The 15,934-nt window shown below is 22.7% G+C and overlaps 1 protein-coding gene across 3 annotated transcripts in view; it reads left to right on the forward strand.

Moving 5' to 3' along the window:
* Window positions 1-10,551: 10,551 nt before the first annotated feature.
* LOC126901602 (peptide transporter family 1-like) overlaps window positions 10,552-15,934 on the forward strand; it is a 20,899-nt gene continuing 15,516 nt past the window's right edge. Inside the window, exons 1-4 of one of the 3 annotated variants that reach the window (XR_007703072.1) lie at window positions 10,552-10,989; window positions 14,741-14,813; window positions 14,944-15,085; window positions 15,436-15,528. Coding sequence is in view for 2 of the 3 variants with exons in the window: in XM_050678188.1 (XP_050534145.1) it covers window positions 10,960-10,989; window positions 14,741-14,813; window positions 14,944-15,085; window positions 15,436-15,528 (338 nt within the window). In the remaining variant the exon portion in view is untranslated. Of the gene's footprint in view, window positions 10,990-14,722; window positions 14,814-14,943; window positions 15,086-15,280; window positions 15,366-15,435; window positions 15,529-15,934 lie in introns of those variants that run through there. The other 2 variants (XM_050678188.1, XM_050678189.1) reach the window with 2 other exon arrangements.

Consider the following 15,934-nt stretch of genomic DNA (forward strand, 5'->3'; position numbering starts at 1 on the left):
CTTTTTATAGGCTACAATTTTTAGTTCGCTTTTAGATAATGAGAATTATTATGGTATAACTTTTGTGTCTATTATACCAATTAGATGATGAGTGTTTCTTTACTTCTAATAAATTAATTATTCATTAAATTTAATTTGAACTTTTGTGTTTATACTTAATTTAAAAATTTAAGTAATTGACAAATTAATAACACTTTTTTTTTAAATAATAATATTTAAACTTTTAACTCTTAAGTATTTTTAATTTGATTTGAAAATATGATCCTCAAAATCATTCTAACTGCTTTAAATTTGGTTACACTCTAAAATATGAATTTCATACCCAGAAACTAGTCTATTCCATTTATTATCATATCATATGTATTTTTCTTGTGATGACATTGTTTTAATAACAATAATATCATTAATTAGATAATATAAATATTAATATGACACCAGATAAGCTGTAAAAGATCTATACATCAAGTTAATATTTTAATTGTTAATCGTGCAATATTGAAAAAATTCAGTTAAAAGTAATAATAGAACTATATCATCTAGTTTTTGTTGCCTATTACCCCAAATATTGTTTGATCTAAAAAGTGATGTAAATTTGGTTGTGGTTTTTCATACAGATATGTTTAATTATATTTATGTGTGTTTATATGTTTTTTTTTTTTTTAGATAGTGGGATAATCTTAACTTTAAATGATAATTATATGTATACAAATTATATTAAAAGTTTTACATTCTAAAATTTAATACATTTTCTATCTGTGATTTATTAAAGTGCAATAGGCATTGTATGTCTTTAAATTTACATAAATGTTATTTTAATTATTTTTATTTGTAATTTCATTATTATTATTATTATTATTATTATTAAAATTTTGTATTTAACAGTCAAATAGAATTCTAAAATCAAACATTATTACACAATTTTTATTTTTATTTCATATATATATATTTTTTTTTTATTAATTTATTATTATATTATTTGAAATTAGCCATATAAAACTATTAACCATTTTGTTTATATAATTATCATCAATTATTCTACTGTTTCATTAATCTTTAAGCGTAAGCGTAATTGAACAGACTATTTATGAATGTTAAATGTGTATAAAATTTTAAATTTTTATTAGTTAGCAATTTTATTATAATAAAGTATGATATTAAAAGTCATTTTTTGAAAACATAATTAGCAATTTCAAACATATATAATACATTCTAAAAGTTTACTTATTAAGATTATGTCAATAAATTTACATTATGATTTTTATATTCTTTAATATTAATTATAAATACTGATCTTAAGTAAATGTATTATTTCAACATAATAATTTTACATAGTTTGTATAATTCAAAGGACATTTTATAAATATTTATAGTATAAAGTGAATTAACTTCTATTTAATCTTTGACTTGCTCATGACTAATATATTAAGTAGAATTTGAATAAATAGGATCATGTGAAAAAAATAATAAAGATCAAAATTTGTGTTTAGTAAATATTTGTCTACTTGTTTGTACATAGTTTTATTATACATATATAAATTGTCTAAACAATTGTTTAAACTGTTTTTTTTTTATCAAATATTGTATTTGTTGGGTCATTTTCTGTTCATTTATTCCTAACCTTTATTTGTTAATAATTTGTAATTTTTAATTTTATTTAAAGTTATAATGAAGGTTTGGGGATATTTATTGGTAATTTTACAATTAAGTAAATAAAGTGAATTGAAATTTGTTAAAATATTTTTTTGAAATTATAACTTATTTAGGTAATGTATTATTATTATTAATTTCATTTTTATTTTATAAGAAATTATAAAAATACACTAATTAACAAATTATAAATTTTTAGTTTAAAAAATCTGAGAAATATTTCTTCATTTTTTATTATGATAGTAATTTATAAATGTATTATTAGACTATTTACATAAAAATTTTCATATCTCAATTTTAAATAGGTATAATATTTGATTCATATTTTATAATTCATTGAACTTGATTTTTGCTACTCTATTAATTATTTATATCATTGTAATTATTTAATTAAATTATTCATTAATAATTATCCCAGATAATACATTATTAAATTATTTTATTTTAATATTATCAACTTGTTCAATTTTTTAACGTTGACAATCAATCTTTTATCTTATTTGGTTTTTAATTTTATTGAATTTTTTCATATGTGCCAAACTCAATATTTAGAAACATTATTATCATAACATTTATTACAGTAATCATATATTTGATATGTTAAACTATAAATATTAATAATAGTTATTAAAATGCACTAGGTACTTGTTTAATGTTGTACTTGATTTTTTTCCAATTAAAAAGAGAAAAAATTAAATACATTTTTTATTTATGATTTCAAACAAAAATAATTATTGTGAGCTGAGTTCTAAAATAGAATATTATAAACTTTCATAATTATATAATGGTTTTACTTTATATATACAAAACAAAAATTAGTGGTTAGTAGAAGTCTGAATATTCCATTAGATTCTCTCATCAGTGTAACACCTTAACAAATTTATAAATATTAAATAGTAGATATAATAATGTAAGAAAACTTTAGAGTTATTTAGTTTTAAATTTTATTTTTCGAAACAAGTAGCCTTGATAGTATATCGATACTTTCACTATATTTGAAGTACTGAACCAGTGTCTCATATTAAATGAGGAAACGAATATCTGATATTTATCTCATGTCAAACTTATACTATTTAGATGAGTTTATCTAAATAAATAAAATTATTTATTTATATTTTAATTATCTTTTAAAAAAAATTTTCCAATCTTTAATCATAAAAATTGAGTTCTACTATTTCTATAGGCGCGAGAAATTAAAAGTTTGATGGTATTCAATGTATTTTCTCCATCTAAATAAATTATTTTATATATCTTAAATATTATATATATCAATATATTATTTAATACATTTTAGAAGTGCTAGGTATCCTAAGCTTCTCACTATTTATGTCTATGATTATTTTTAAGAATAAACATTTATATTTACAGTCTCTGTAGCGATAAATCACTTACTATTCTTCAACACAGAACCATCAATTTTTGACTCGTAGTACACTCTTTATAATAAAATAAAGAGTTTATACTTAAAATATAAAAATATTTATATATATTAAAACTAAAGGGATAAGACTTGAGTACACTCTGCATTAAAAATTAATAGAGTTTAGATTTTTAGTACATCTAATATATTAAAAATAAATAGTAGACGTAATCAAAATAAGTGATAGAATTATAGCAGTAAAATTAATTTTTGAGGAAAAAGCTAAGAATGTAAAAAAAAAAAAATAACTCAGCATTATAAATTTAAAAACAATTTTTATATTTTAATCATTTTTAAATTTCTCTTTAAACAATATTTTCAATGTTAACTCGTTTAGCGTATTATAATATATAAAAAATATATATATATATATGCTAAACACACTCTCTGTAGTTAGTTAATAGAACTACCAACTGAAACATTAAGTAGATCTCAAGAGATTATTTTCTAAAAATATAATCTGCTATTTTTATCGTTGCATCACTACAGTTTAACAAAAATGCTTTATTTTTTTTTTACGTGATGCATTACAAATATTTTCAAACAAGTTTGTACATAATATGTCGTAAAAGCAATGAGGAGTATTTACTATATTTGAATCATATTTTGATTATAAAATTAAAATTGAATTAAAAACAGAATTATAATAACCTATTTTATTTTTGAAACATTAATTTTTATTTTTATATATATTTATTTCATTTTGATTTTTCGAGAGAGAAGTAATTTTCAATTTATAAAAAAAAAAAAATGAGGAAATAACATTTAATTAAGGTATTCCTTTTTTTATTGAAAGTAAACTCACGTTATGTCAAATATTAAAAGGAACAGAAAAAAGTGCAAGATATTGAGTTTTATTAATCCAATATAAATGTATTGTTTATATATATATATATAATATAAATTATAATTAATTATAAAAAAGAGTAAAATATAAATATTAGAGAATTTTAAAGCACACCAAACGAAAAATTTGACATAAGAAGCCTTTACTATATGGGTAAATTAATACCTATATGGATCGAAGACTATACCTCGTGTTGTAACAGCTAAAGCATACATTTTTATTTATTTAATTTGAACAAATTTAATATATAAATAATAATAATATTTAGAAACTATATAATTTCATGCGTTAGATTCACTAAAGAAAAGGTAAAAAATCGTTAACTAAATTTTATTAAAAAATAAGATTATTAAAATTAAAATTTATGTCATATGAGTAGAAAAAGTTCACCAAAAAATGTCGTACTCACAAAATTTTAGATGTTACGTTAAGGTAAATGATCATTTTCAGTTCTGTTTCCCGAACTTAACACGCTACACAGTATGGTGCCTCTCGTTCACATGTAGCGAGTCAAAGATAGTTTTTGGCTAAGCCAATGAAAGACGGAACGGCTTGTACCAGAAACTAGACACCGTCAATGAGAAATTCATAAAAAAAAATTCATTGGCACCCTAGCGATCGAAACAATGCGCCGAAATACTACCTACTAAGCTAGGCCGACTCCAAATTACACCTTAAAGTATATAAGTAAATTGAAATACCTCTGATACGTATAAAAATCCATTCTATTTTTCGCCAAAGTATGTCAATGTCTTTATACAACGAGACATTTTTTTTTATGTTTTAGTTGATTAGTATTTATTTTGTTAAATTCTTATGGTAAGGGTAACATTTTTTTAAGATGTGTATATGATTTTTAAATTTTAAACAGTTTAAAAATTATTATAATAGTTAGACATAACACGATTGATGGAGGTAACACTTTGATTCAAATGTTAAATTTACTTTCTGAACAATTTTTTTTTTTTTATTGATATAGTCAGAGCCAAATCAATAGTTAAGTAATATACACAGTATGACCTATACGAGACAAACGGCTACACTTAAAATAAAATTTTCGATGATTGCTAAATTAATAACGTAATTTAATTGTACTATTATCTGTCCATAATAAATTTAAAATATTTTTTAAACAACTCTTAAAGTTCACCTTTTTTACGGTTGTCCCTATTATAAGAAAATTGTGCCCAAAGTTAAATGGCCGAAAAATAAACATTCAAATTTTTCAATTGTATTTTCATTAAAAAATAATTGCACAGTAAAGATTTAATATGGGTTCTTTTACATGATTGTACAATTTTAAAAAATTATTTAAGAAATATAAAGAGGTAAAAAAAAACGCAGCACAGGGGGGTCGCGGCACAATGATGACGTAACATAGTTGGATCAAGTATAATGATATCTGCCAGTGATTAAAATCACTATCAAAAAAATAACACTTCGATGCAAATCTTTAGATAGTGTTTAATTTTAAAAAATTGGTAGATTATTCCAAAAGCTACATAATCAGCTAGTTCCTTATTAATATCCTGATTAAGATAAAGTATGTTGAATNCGTTGTGAATCAGCCCGAAATTAATCAAGAGCTGATTCACAACGTGGTGTGGCCTCCCCCGTTAGCCGGATCCCAAAAGTCGGGATCCGTTGCCCAAGTATAATGATACCTGCCAGTGATTAAAATCACTATCAAAAAAATAACACTTCGATGCAAATCTTTAGATAGTGTTTAATTTTAAAAAATTGGTAGATTATTCCAAAAGCTACATAATCAGCTAGTTCCTTATTAATATCCTGATTAAGATAAAGTATGTTGAATGAAAAAGGGATTATTAAAAAATATTATTTCTCAGAAAAAAAATTGTGTTCATCCATACATTTCTCATAAAGTTATAGCATTATAAAGTTAAAATTGTAAAATACAAAATCGAGAATTTTCACACAAAAATAGCATTTGGTAGCCATTTTCACCGTGAAGATAAAATAAAGTCAGAAATTTTTTTTTCCGTGATAAAGTATATTACATTAGCTTTAATTTAAGATATATATAAAAGTATCAGACTTTCCGGAACATTTTCAAAAGTCAAGTTGAAAAAGTTAATTTTTTGTGAAAAAGTTTTCATTTTGAATCCCCCCCGTAGGCAAGTAAATGGGTCAGATCTATAAAAATTATACCAAATGATAGTTAAATACATCATGCATCTATAAAAAAAAATTATATTGATATCATCATTTTTGAAAAAGTTACGGCAGTTTTTAGTAAAAAAAAATTGAAAAAATTTCGAAAATTAGCGATTTTTAAATTTGTAATTTTTTTGGAGGTTTCCCCCATTTACGGTGAGAGCTGAAAAAAAGTGGGTAACAGCACAAAAAAAAATAAAAACACATCATAGTAAAACCAATACCTTCTCAGCTTCGCTTTGAAGCTAAAAGTAATAAAATGTGTATATTAAATGGTATACACAAATGATAGTATTACCTAATTGAACATTTTATAAAAATGTAAATAAAAAATTAAAGACAAACAACAACACTCATTATTGTCAATTATGAATTTACAATGTTTAAACATTATACAACGTATTTCATAATTTTTTTATGTTTAAATAACTCAGTAAATTTGGTAACTTGTATATAAACAGATAAAACTAAATAATTTAAGTAAATAAAAACTATGCATATTAAGCTTAGGTATTTTATAATTTTATAGATTAATAATGATATTGTAACAATATTAACAGGTTAAAAAATAAAAATGTATGGTATTAAAGATAAAAATAACAGAAATATACCTAAAAAAATAGTCAAGGGACAACCGTCTATTGGTTAAGATCTCATTACAAATATATTATTATTATTTGGCATAATATTCTACGGCAATATACATTTATTTCTAAATAATTTAATTAAAAACTTTATTAACAAATCTCTTAGCTTAAATATTAATAAATTTACCAAAATAACTATTAAGTTAACTGTTAAGGTAGGTTCCAATATCATATGTATTTATTATAATATTTAATGTTTTACGTAATTAAAAAACTTCCAGAACTCTATTGGTTTGTAAAAATTAAACATAAAATAAAAAATAAAATGTTTGAAATGCATTAAACTTCATTCATTCTTTAAAAACAATTAATAATATTATACTATTTAGTTGTAAAAATTATATTGTTATATTTTTAATATTTTATAACAGTTATTTGTACTCAAACACACAACTTACAAAAATAATAATAATAATAGTATTTTAAATAAATTACTAATATATAATAACTAAATAGACTATGGATAAAACAAATATTTTCTTAAAAAGTTTAATGAAAAAGAACAATATTTATAATGAAATAGTATGTATTTCGTCTGTACTAATTTATCTTTTTAATTTTAAAATAATATTAGAGACAAATTGATAATTTATTTTTAAATTATGCATTTTTTCAACGTTTAATATTATATTATAATATAACAAATATATAAAAAATATAAGTAAATTCATATATAAAGAAATAAAATTGTAGTGTTATAAATTTAACGTTGATTTAAAAATAAAAATAAAATCTAAATTTGAAATTGAAATTGTGCCAATCTGTATTACATAAATAATAATTTTTTAGTGTATGAATTATATTTTAACTAGTAATTTGTCATGACGATTTTATGTATTCGATTTTTAAAAATAACAAAATCGCAAATAACAATTTTAAATAACTGTTACGACAAATAACTAAATAATACACAAAAAATTTAAGGCACAAATTATAATGTCTGAACATATAAATGAAAAACGTGTTCTAAATCATAGTATTAGTTATGATGCAGATGATGAAAAATCATTCTACTCATTGGACTCGCACAAAATACAACAGAATTTTGTTAAAAAATCAGAACAAAAAAAGATTTTTGGTAAAAATAACAATTCTGAGTATATAGTTAAAAGTACTGTGACATCTAAGAAAACAAATAAATAATCGTACACGAAAAAACAAATAAATTATATTATAATAATGTTTATATAATTACTTCTTAATGACTTCTTTTAAAATAAGTCTATTTAATAGTAAACTAAAAATAATACACTAAATTAATAGCAAACATAACTGTTTGATAGAATACAAATTTTTAATTGAAGTTTTGTTTTGAATTTAGTTTGAGAGATAACTTATAATTATAAATTACTACTAATTGTAGGTCTCTTAAAAGACTAACAATCAAAGACTAAAATAATCAATATTTTGTATTAATCACATAAAATAAAATTTCCAAATCATAACCTAATATAAATTTTGAAAAACTTTTTTTTTCTTGCTAGTAATTTTTTTTTTTATAAATATGCTTTGCTCAAATTAGTAAGCAAGTCCAATTTTGACCTTCCTAAAAAGAAATCTGTATATACATTAAAATTTAATAATTAAATAATGTTTTTGTTCTTGCTATAATGAAGTAAAATCAGGTCGGCATCCAGTAAAAACTGTATTTAATTAAATAGAAACATATACAGTGGATTCCGCCTAATGTGGGCACCGGTTAATATAGGTATAACGGTCTGGTCCAATCCCAATGTATACTAACATGGGTAAAAAAAATTGCATAATATGGGCACTTGGTTCGGTTTATGTGGGCAATTTTTAATTTAACATAGGGTTAGAATATACATATATGTATGTTAAAACGATTAATTTAATCCGGTTTCATCATATCTATGAGATTATGTTTATCGAAAGTAATAACCTTAATGGAATAGTCCATACTTCTTCTCATTGATAACTGTGCTGCACATCCAAAAAACGTTGAACTCAAAAATATCACTTTAGAATTCTTACCACCAAATACGACATCCTTAATCCAACCCTTAGATATGGGTATTATAAAAAACCTCAAGGTGAAGTATAGAATAAAGGTTTGTATACGTTCCACACCCAAAAAGTAATTTTATTTACTATGATGTATGTATGTATTAAGTTTTTAAAAATAATGTACTTTATATTTAATTTAATTAATATACGTGGTAATTTAACATTTTTTTCAATTGTATGATTAACGTGTGTAAAATAATTTTTTTTTGATATCATTAAAATTTTTTTAACTAATTTCGGTTTTTATGGGCAATTGCTTAATGTAGGCAAACAATGCTGGTCCCAATTTTCCCATATTAAGCGAAATCCACTGTATATCTAACTAACATAAATAATAGAAAATTATATAGTTAAGAAAATTAATTATTAACGATTTATGGTAATGGTATGCCACTGGAGGTATGGCGTGGTTACTAATATTTTTATTCTTATAATAATAATATAATATATTATTAACTATAATATATAATATTTTGAAATACTGGTCCGAAAATTATCGATCGGTTCTTTTCTTAATTAATTTATTTTCTGTTTTATAAATTATTTTAATATGTATGTCACCATATAAAAAATAAAGTTGACACCCCTGTAAGATTTAAGGGGTGAACCTAAAGATGTCAGGTTCTGACATCTTTAATCATTTTTGATCCAACAAACATTTTGAATTACTTTTTAAATAATTTTTACTGTATTTGACTATGTTTAAACCATACATTTATTATTTATCATTATAAGAAAAATTTAATAAATAAATAGAAATTGAAATAGCCATTTTTCAGCTCTATTTCTTAAGTAATTTATTGGATCAATGGTAATTTTAGGACAAGTATTTATTAAGTTACATATGTAGCTAACAAAAAAAATTCTCAACAAAATTATTATTTAAAGAGTAATGATTGGCTTATGTTCAAAGTGTAAAAACGTGTGTTTTAACGTCCTTTGTGTAATACACTACAAAAACAGTAATAAATTATTACATCAACATTTTATAACGTTTACAACAAATTCATATAAATAACTATTACTTTATAACTATCACGTTAAATTATTTATTATTATATTTAATTAATATATTAATTTACGAATTATAAACATTTCAATGTAAATTACTCATTATAGTCCTACAAATAAAATTATCAAATAGTATTCTTTTATCTAAGAAATTTTTTTTAGCTCGTCAATCTATAATTATACATACACAAATATTATTTATTAATTTTTTATTCTCCAATTTCTATTCAACAATAGTGTTTAAATATAATTAATTTAACTAAAAGAATACTGAACGTATTTTGATAATGCATTTGTTGATATTATATGAGTATTTTTTTAGAGTTTAATCATTCAGATTAAAGTTTGAGTATCATCAATTACACTTTAAATCAATAAATAAAATTCAGAAATATGATGAGAAATATTTAATACCCTATTAGTAAAAATTATTTATATACAATATAGATTTAAAATTGATGTCCGTTTTACTTTTGTAAGGTCATAATCATTTTCAACATTCTATCAAAGTCGTTCAATAACAAAATTTATTATAAATATTAAACTTTAACCAAAGTAAAATTTAATTTAATTATAATAATGAATTAGTTAGTCATGGAAAGGAATTTCATTTATAAGATAACATTTATTTTTTTACTTGTAATTATAGTTAAAGTATAAAAATTTTGATGAAAAACTATTTATACAAGTATCAGTTTTATTAAACGTGGTAATGATAATTTTGTTTATGAAATACTTTGTTTTTGTCATGGACTGCTTGCTTACGGTTAATGAATTGCACATATTATATTATACTAATACGAATCTATAATTGAATAATAAACTACATTTGTTACACACTCATCAACTTAGAAATACAATCAACTTAAAAAAATTTTAATGAGCCAATTGTTTCTCCTGTGTATTATATTTGGACTAAAGTGCTCTTAGTTGTCATTAAACGAACTAACATTCGACACTGATGCGTTTAAATATTCGCCGGTTAGTACTGCACGTGAGGTAACGCGATTATCGCGTTATGTAGACGTCTTTTATACACAACACAATTATTTTACTAGTACCTATTGATAACTTTATTTTACTAAATTATTTCTGGACATGTAAATGATGTAATATTTGAAATATTTTGTACAAAATATACAATTCTGCATTGACCGAGTATAATCTGTTCAATTTTCACAATGGAAAATAAATTATCGGAAGAAAAACTAGTAAGTTACAACTATGGCAACTATTTTACTAAAACAATTACAAGAATAATTTATAAATAAACAAGTGAATTTTGTTTTGAACAAAGTTATTATTAATTTTAATAAGTGTATGATGTACCAATAATAAAAAAATTAATGCTTTTTATAAAATTTATTTTAACATTATTGTAAGAAATTATTTAGGAGACCTGAATTCTTTAGGGTGAAATATTTTCTGGTTGGGGTCAGACAGCCCTATGCTTCTCTTAATAACGAGCCTAAGGATGCTCACATACAAGTAGAAATTTCTCACTTAACCATTTATACATATGACCATATTCTTGAAAACTATTTCTTTATGTTGCCATCACAAAAGTTTTTTTTTAATAATATATTTTTAAGAACTACATAATATTAAAAGTAAATACGTAACTGAAAGATTATGAAATAATTGGCAAACTTCCAAAGAATCCTGTTTCTTTTGCGTCTAATCCATAAAATTTTGTTTCGTGAAAGATGCGTTCATATTATTATACAATAATTAAATTTGATTATTAAAACATAACTATATAATAATATTAAAATATAACTTTTGTGGCATATTTCATCAATTTTTATACTCACTACTTTGCAATAATATAAATACTATAATAATTTACACGTAATAACGTATTGAGAATTTCTGGTCTTTTATAATTTCTTTATAATGTCCATATACAATTCATCTTATAATCAAATTATTGAATTTTGTCATTTATAAATCGCATAACTTTTTTTTTCAAAGAAATAATTTATAATAATAATTTACATGAATAAACTAATTACTGTGATACTGTAACAGTAACTGTCTAGACAGTTTACACAATTTCTAATTAGTTTCGTAGTAATGATTATTGCATACACAATGACTGTTTAGTTTTATTTAACACCTATTGATGACAATATTGGTTAAGACGACATTTAAGTAATTTTTATTTATGAGATCAAATGACCTAATTTCTAAGTAAGCCACTTTGTTAAATTATGCATATTAATGATGATAAAAATTACGAAGTGATAGATTTTTTTCAAAAATACAACAGGCAATAGTGAAAGTAAACAAATTCTTTTAGCTATCTGATTTTTAAAAATTTGATTTAGCTGAAAATAATATAAAAACATTTTCTGTCCAGCCAAATAAAGGTATAAGTTATCTTCCCAAGCCCCTTTAAATTTTCTTTTTACTGAGAAAAAATACATTTATTTTAGCTTCGATGCGAAGCTGAGAAAGTATTAATTTTACTAAGATATGTTATTTTTAATTTTTTTTTTTTGTGTTTGATACCACTTTTTCTCAGCTCTCATCGAACCGATTTCTTTCAACGATACGTCAAAAGTTCACAAATGGTATATAGTCGAAGACAATTTGCCTCAAAAATTGTAAACATTTCCCTCATTCCCCTCATTCCCCGTAAATGGAGGAAATCTCCAAAAAAATTACAAGTTTGAAAATCACTAATTTTTGATATTTTTTTTAATTTTTTTTACTTAAAATAGCCATAACTTTTTTTAAAATAACCAAATCAATATATTTTTTTTTTTTTTAAGATACCTTAGACATTTACCTATTATTTGATATATTATTTTTTATAAATCTAACTCTTTATCTACCCACAGGTAGGCATTCAAAATCACAAATTTTCTACAAAAAATTAACTTTTTCAATATAATTTTTGAAAGTGTTCCGGAAATACTGACACTTTTATATATATCTTAAATTAAAGCTAATGTAATATACTTTATCATGGAAAAAAAGAGTTTTAATTACAATTAACAATTTTAACTTTATATTTCCATAACTTTTCAAAAACTGTATAGATCAATACAATTATTTTATGATAAGTATTATTTATATATATCTTTCATTCAACATACTTTTGCATTAATCGGACCTATTCCATTTATACAGAGGTGATTCAAAACTTAAAAATAAATTTAGAAAGTTGAACATTAATTATAATAAAAAAAAATAAATGGGAGAAACCTCCAAAAAAATTACAAATTTAAAAATCGCTAATTTTCGAAATTTTTTCAATTTTTTTTTACTAAAAACTGCCGTAACTTTTTCAAAAATGATGATATCAATATAATTTTTTTTTCTAGATGCTTGATGTCTTTACCATCATTTGGTATATTTTTTTGTAATTTTGACCCTTTATCTGCCCACAGAGGGGGATTTAAAATGACAACTTTTTCACAAAAAATTAACTTTTTCACTATAATTTTTGAAAGTATTCCGGAAATACTGACACTTTTATAAGTATCTTAAATTAAATTAATATAATACACTTTATTATGGAAATTTATATATATAATAAATATATTATATTGTAGATAATATACTTTATTATTATTTTTTATTTCACGTATATTACAAAAGTTTTATTAAAACAATTCATCACTGTAATTTTACTATAGGAATACTAATTAATATACAATTAAGATATTTTTATCGTCAAATAAACTATATTCTTTTGTTACTTCAACAAATTTGTGTTTATAAAAGTATTTTATTATCCTTTTTTTTTTTTTAATTTACAATTTGAAATAAACAATCTGTACAACATAGCACAATAAATATACATAAGTATTATATTATAATAGTAGCATGAATATTTTGAATTGAGAAATCACCCATTGGTGACACTTAGCTGGGAATTAACGCTATCTAGAGTCTAGAATTTGGTTATTTTTTTTTTATAACAAGTCACCAGTTCCTTTTTAGACGACGCCCGAGGTTTCCCGGTATGGTTTGAGTGTAGACGCTCTTTATCAATGGATTTTGGTGGGTTTGTAGGCGATTATGAAAACGTTTGTAGAAATCTACAGCTTCATCTGTCACAGTTTTCATTGTGAGGTCTTTATGTAGGGTATAATTGGACACAAAAGGTAGAGCATTCGTAATTTTTCTAAGGGCAATATTCTGGAACTGTTGGATTTTAAAGGTATTAGATACTTTAGTAGTACCCCACAATTGAAGACCGTAGGTCCACATTGGTTTTAATAGTGTTTTATACATAAGAACTTTAACTTTTAGTTTAGAGTGTTTATTATTTGTAAGCAAGGGACGTAGACTGTGGAGACGGGCATTTAAATCAAGTCTTTTGATACGGATGTGTGCGTTCCAAGTAAGGCGTTTATCCAAATTGAGTCCTAGGTATCTAACTGTGTTAGACATTGGAATAGGAACACCTTTTAAAGAGACATTTGGACAGGAGGAGTGACATAAAGTAAATGTTGTATGTACTGACTTATTTGGATTTGGTTTAATTCGCCATTTCATGTATCATTTTTTATGTATCCTATCAAATATTTTAGTTTAATCGACAAAAAAAATATTTAACTATGTATTAAAAATAAAATTTTAGTTATTTTTATGTAAATTACAAATCATGCATAACAGGGCCGTGTTAATAATAAGGGGCTACGGGGATAAGTACTGTTACAAAAGTTGTTATCGACCCGTCATTAATTAATTAGATAATTTACTTTTTAATAAATAAATTAAATATATTTGATACCATTTAAAAAAGATAAAGTTATAAGGGATGATCCTTAGTATTAATAATTCAAGAAATATATGTATCTAAAAGAAAATCAAACATTTTTTTCAATATTGTATTTATTTTAAGAGTAATTGAGTTGTTTGTGATAAACCAATAACTTTGTATAGAGGCACCAAATATAGTTACCTTAGCGTTGCAGCATATAATACATTTAAAATATTTTGTAGAAGTTTCCAAAATCTGTTTGGTACATAATATGCAACGAATTATGCGAACGATTCAACTACTATGGTCTCAGAAGTACGTTAATAATTTTTTTTCAAGTTATATACAATTGTTAATTTAAAATTTTTATGTTGCCATCAATCAACATAATACATATTTATTTAGATTAACGGTAAAGTTATAATTTTAAACTGATGATTTTCAGCGGTATTAGTGTTATACCTTACAACAGCATTAAAATATAATGACGATGATTCTACAATGATTTACCATGGTTTCATATTTTTGTCATATTTTATGCCATTGTTTGGTGCTGTTTTATCAGATTCTTACTGGGGAAAATATAAGTAAGTTGTTAAGTTGATTTATAAAAAATTATATAATAGATTTCATAGTTCTTGGGAAAGACATAACACGAATAATAAATTATTTTCAATTAACAATTATAGAAAAATTATGAATACGGAAACTATAGTAGTTACTATATTAGTTTTTTAAGGAATGCTTTGATAATATTAATATTGAATATATTTTAAATGCAGAAAAACATTCGAAAAATATAAACAACAAATTCTTGTTCTCAAAACTTAGTACATTTTTCTCAGAAAATATTAACAATTATAACGTGTAGGTTTATCACATTTTCTACGTATATTTTGTATATAAATTAACATATAATTTATATTGATATTTTTAGAACTATGATACAACTATCATTAATTTATGCTCTGGGAAATATTGTTTTGACCGGTGCTTCTATTGTAGACATGATCAACCTAGACATTCAAAGGTAAAAAAAAATTGTTATAGACATATGAAAATGCAAATTAATTCAGTATTTTAACTATAATTTATCCTGATAAATACGTTTTTGATAATACGTACAAATATTTTAGTCTTATTTAATTATTAGATATGAAATTATTTTATTTTTGTAGATAATTAAATCGTCAGAAATCGTGGCGTATTTAAAAATTTATAATGGGGGAGGGCACAAAAAATGTTCACTAAAAAGGTACCATAAAAATTCATTTTTTTTTTTCATAAATTTTGTTAACACATATTTTAGATTTTTAAAAAAAAAAAAATCTGTTTATTAGCTTCAATTTACTATGATGTGTTTTTAGCTTCGATGCGAAGCGGAGAAGGTATTAATTTTACTATGATGTGTTTTTTTTTTTTTTTTTTTTTTTTTT

This window comes from Daktulosphaira vitifoliae, unplaced genomic scaffold (assembly GCF_025091365.1).
Source record: "Daktulosphaira vitifoliae isolate Bord-2020 unplaced genomic scaffold, ASM2509136v1 Scaffold_3, whole genome shotgun sequence".
Taxonomy (NCBI): Eukaryota; Metazoa; Arthropoda; class Insecta; order Hemiptera; family Phylloxeridae; genus Daktulosphaira; species Daktulosphaira vitifoliae.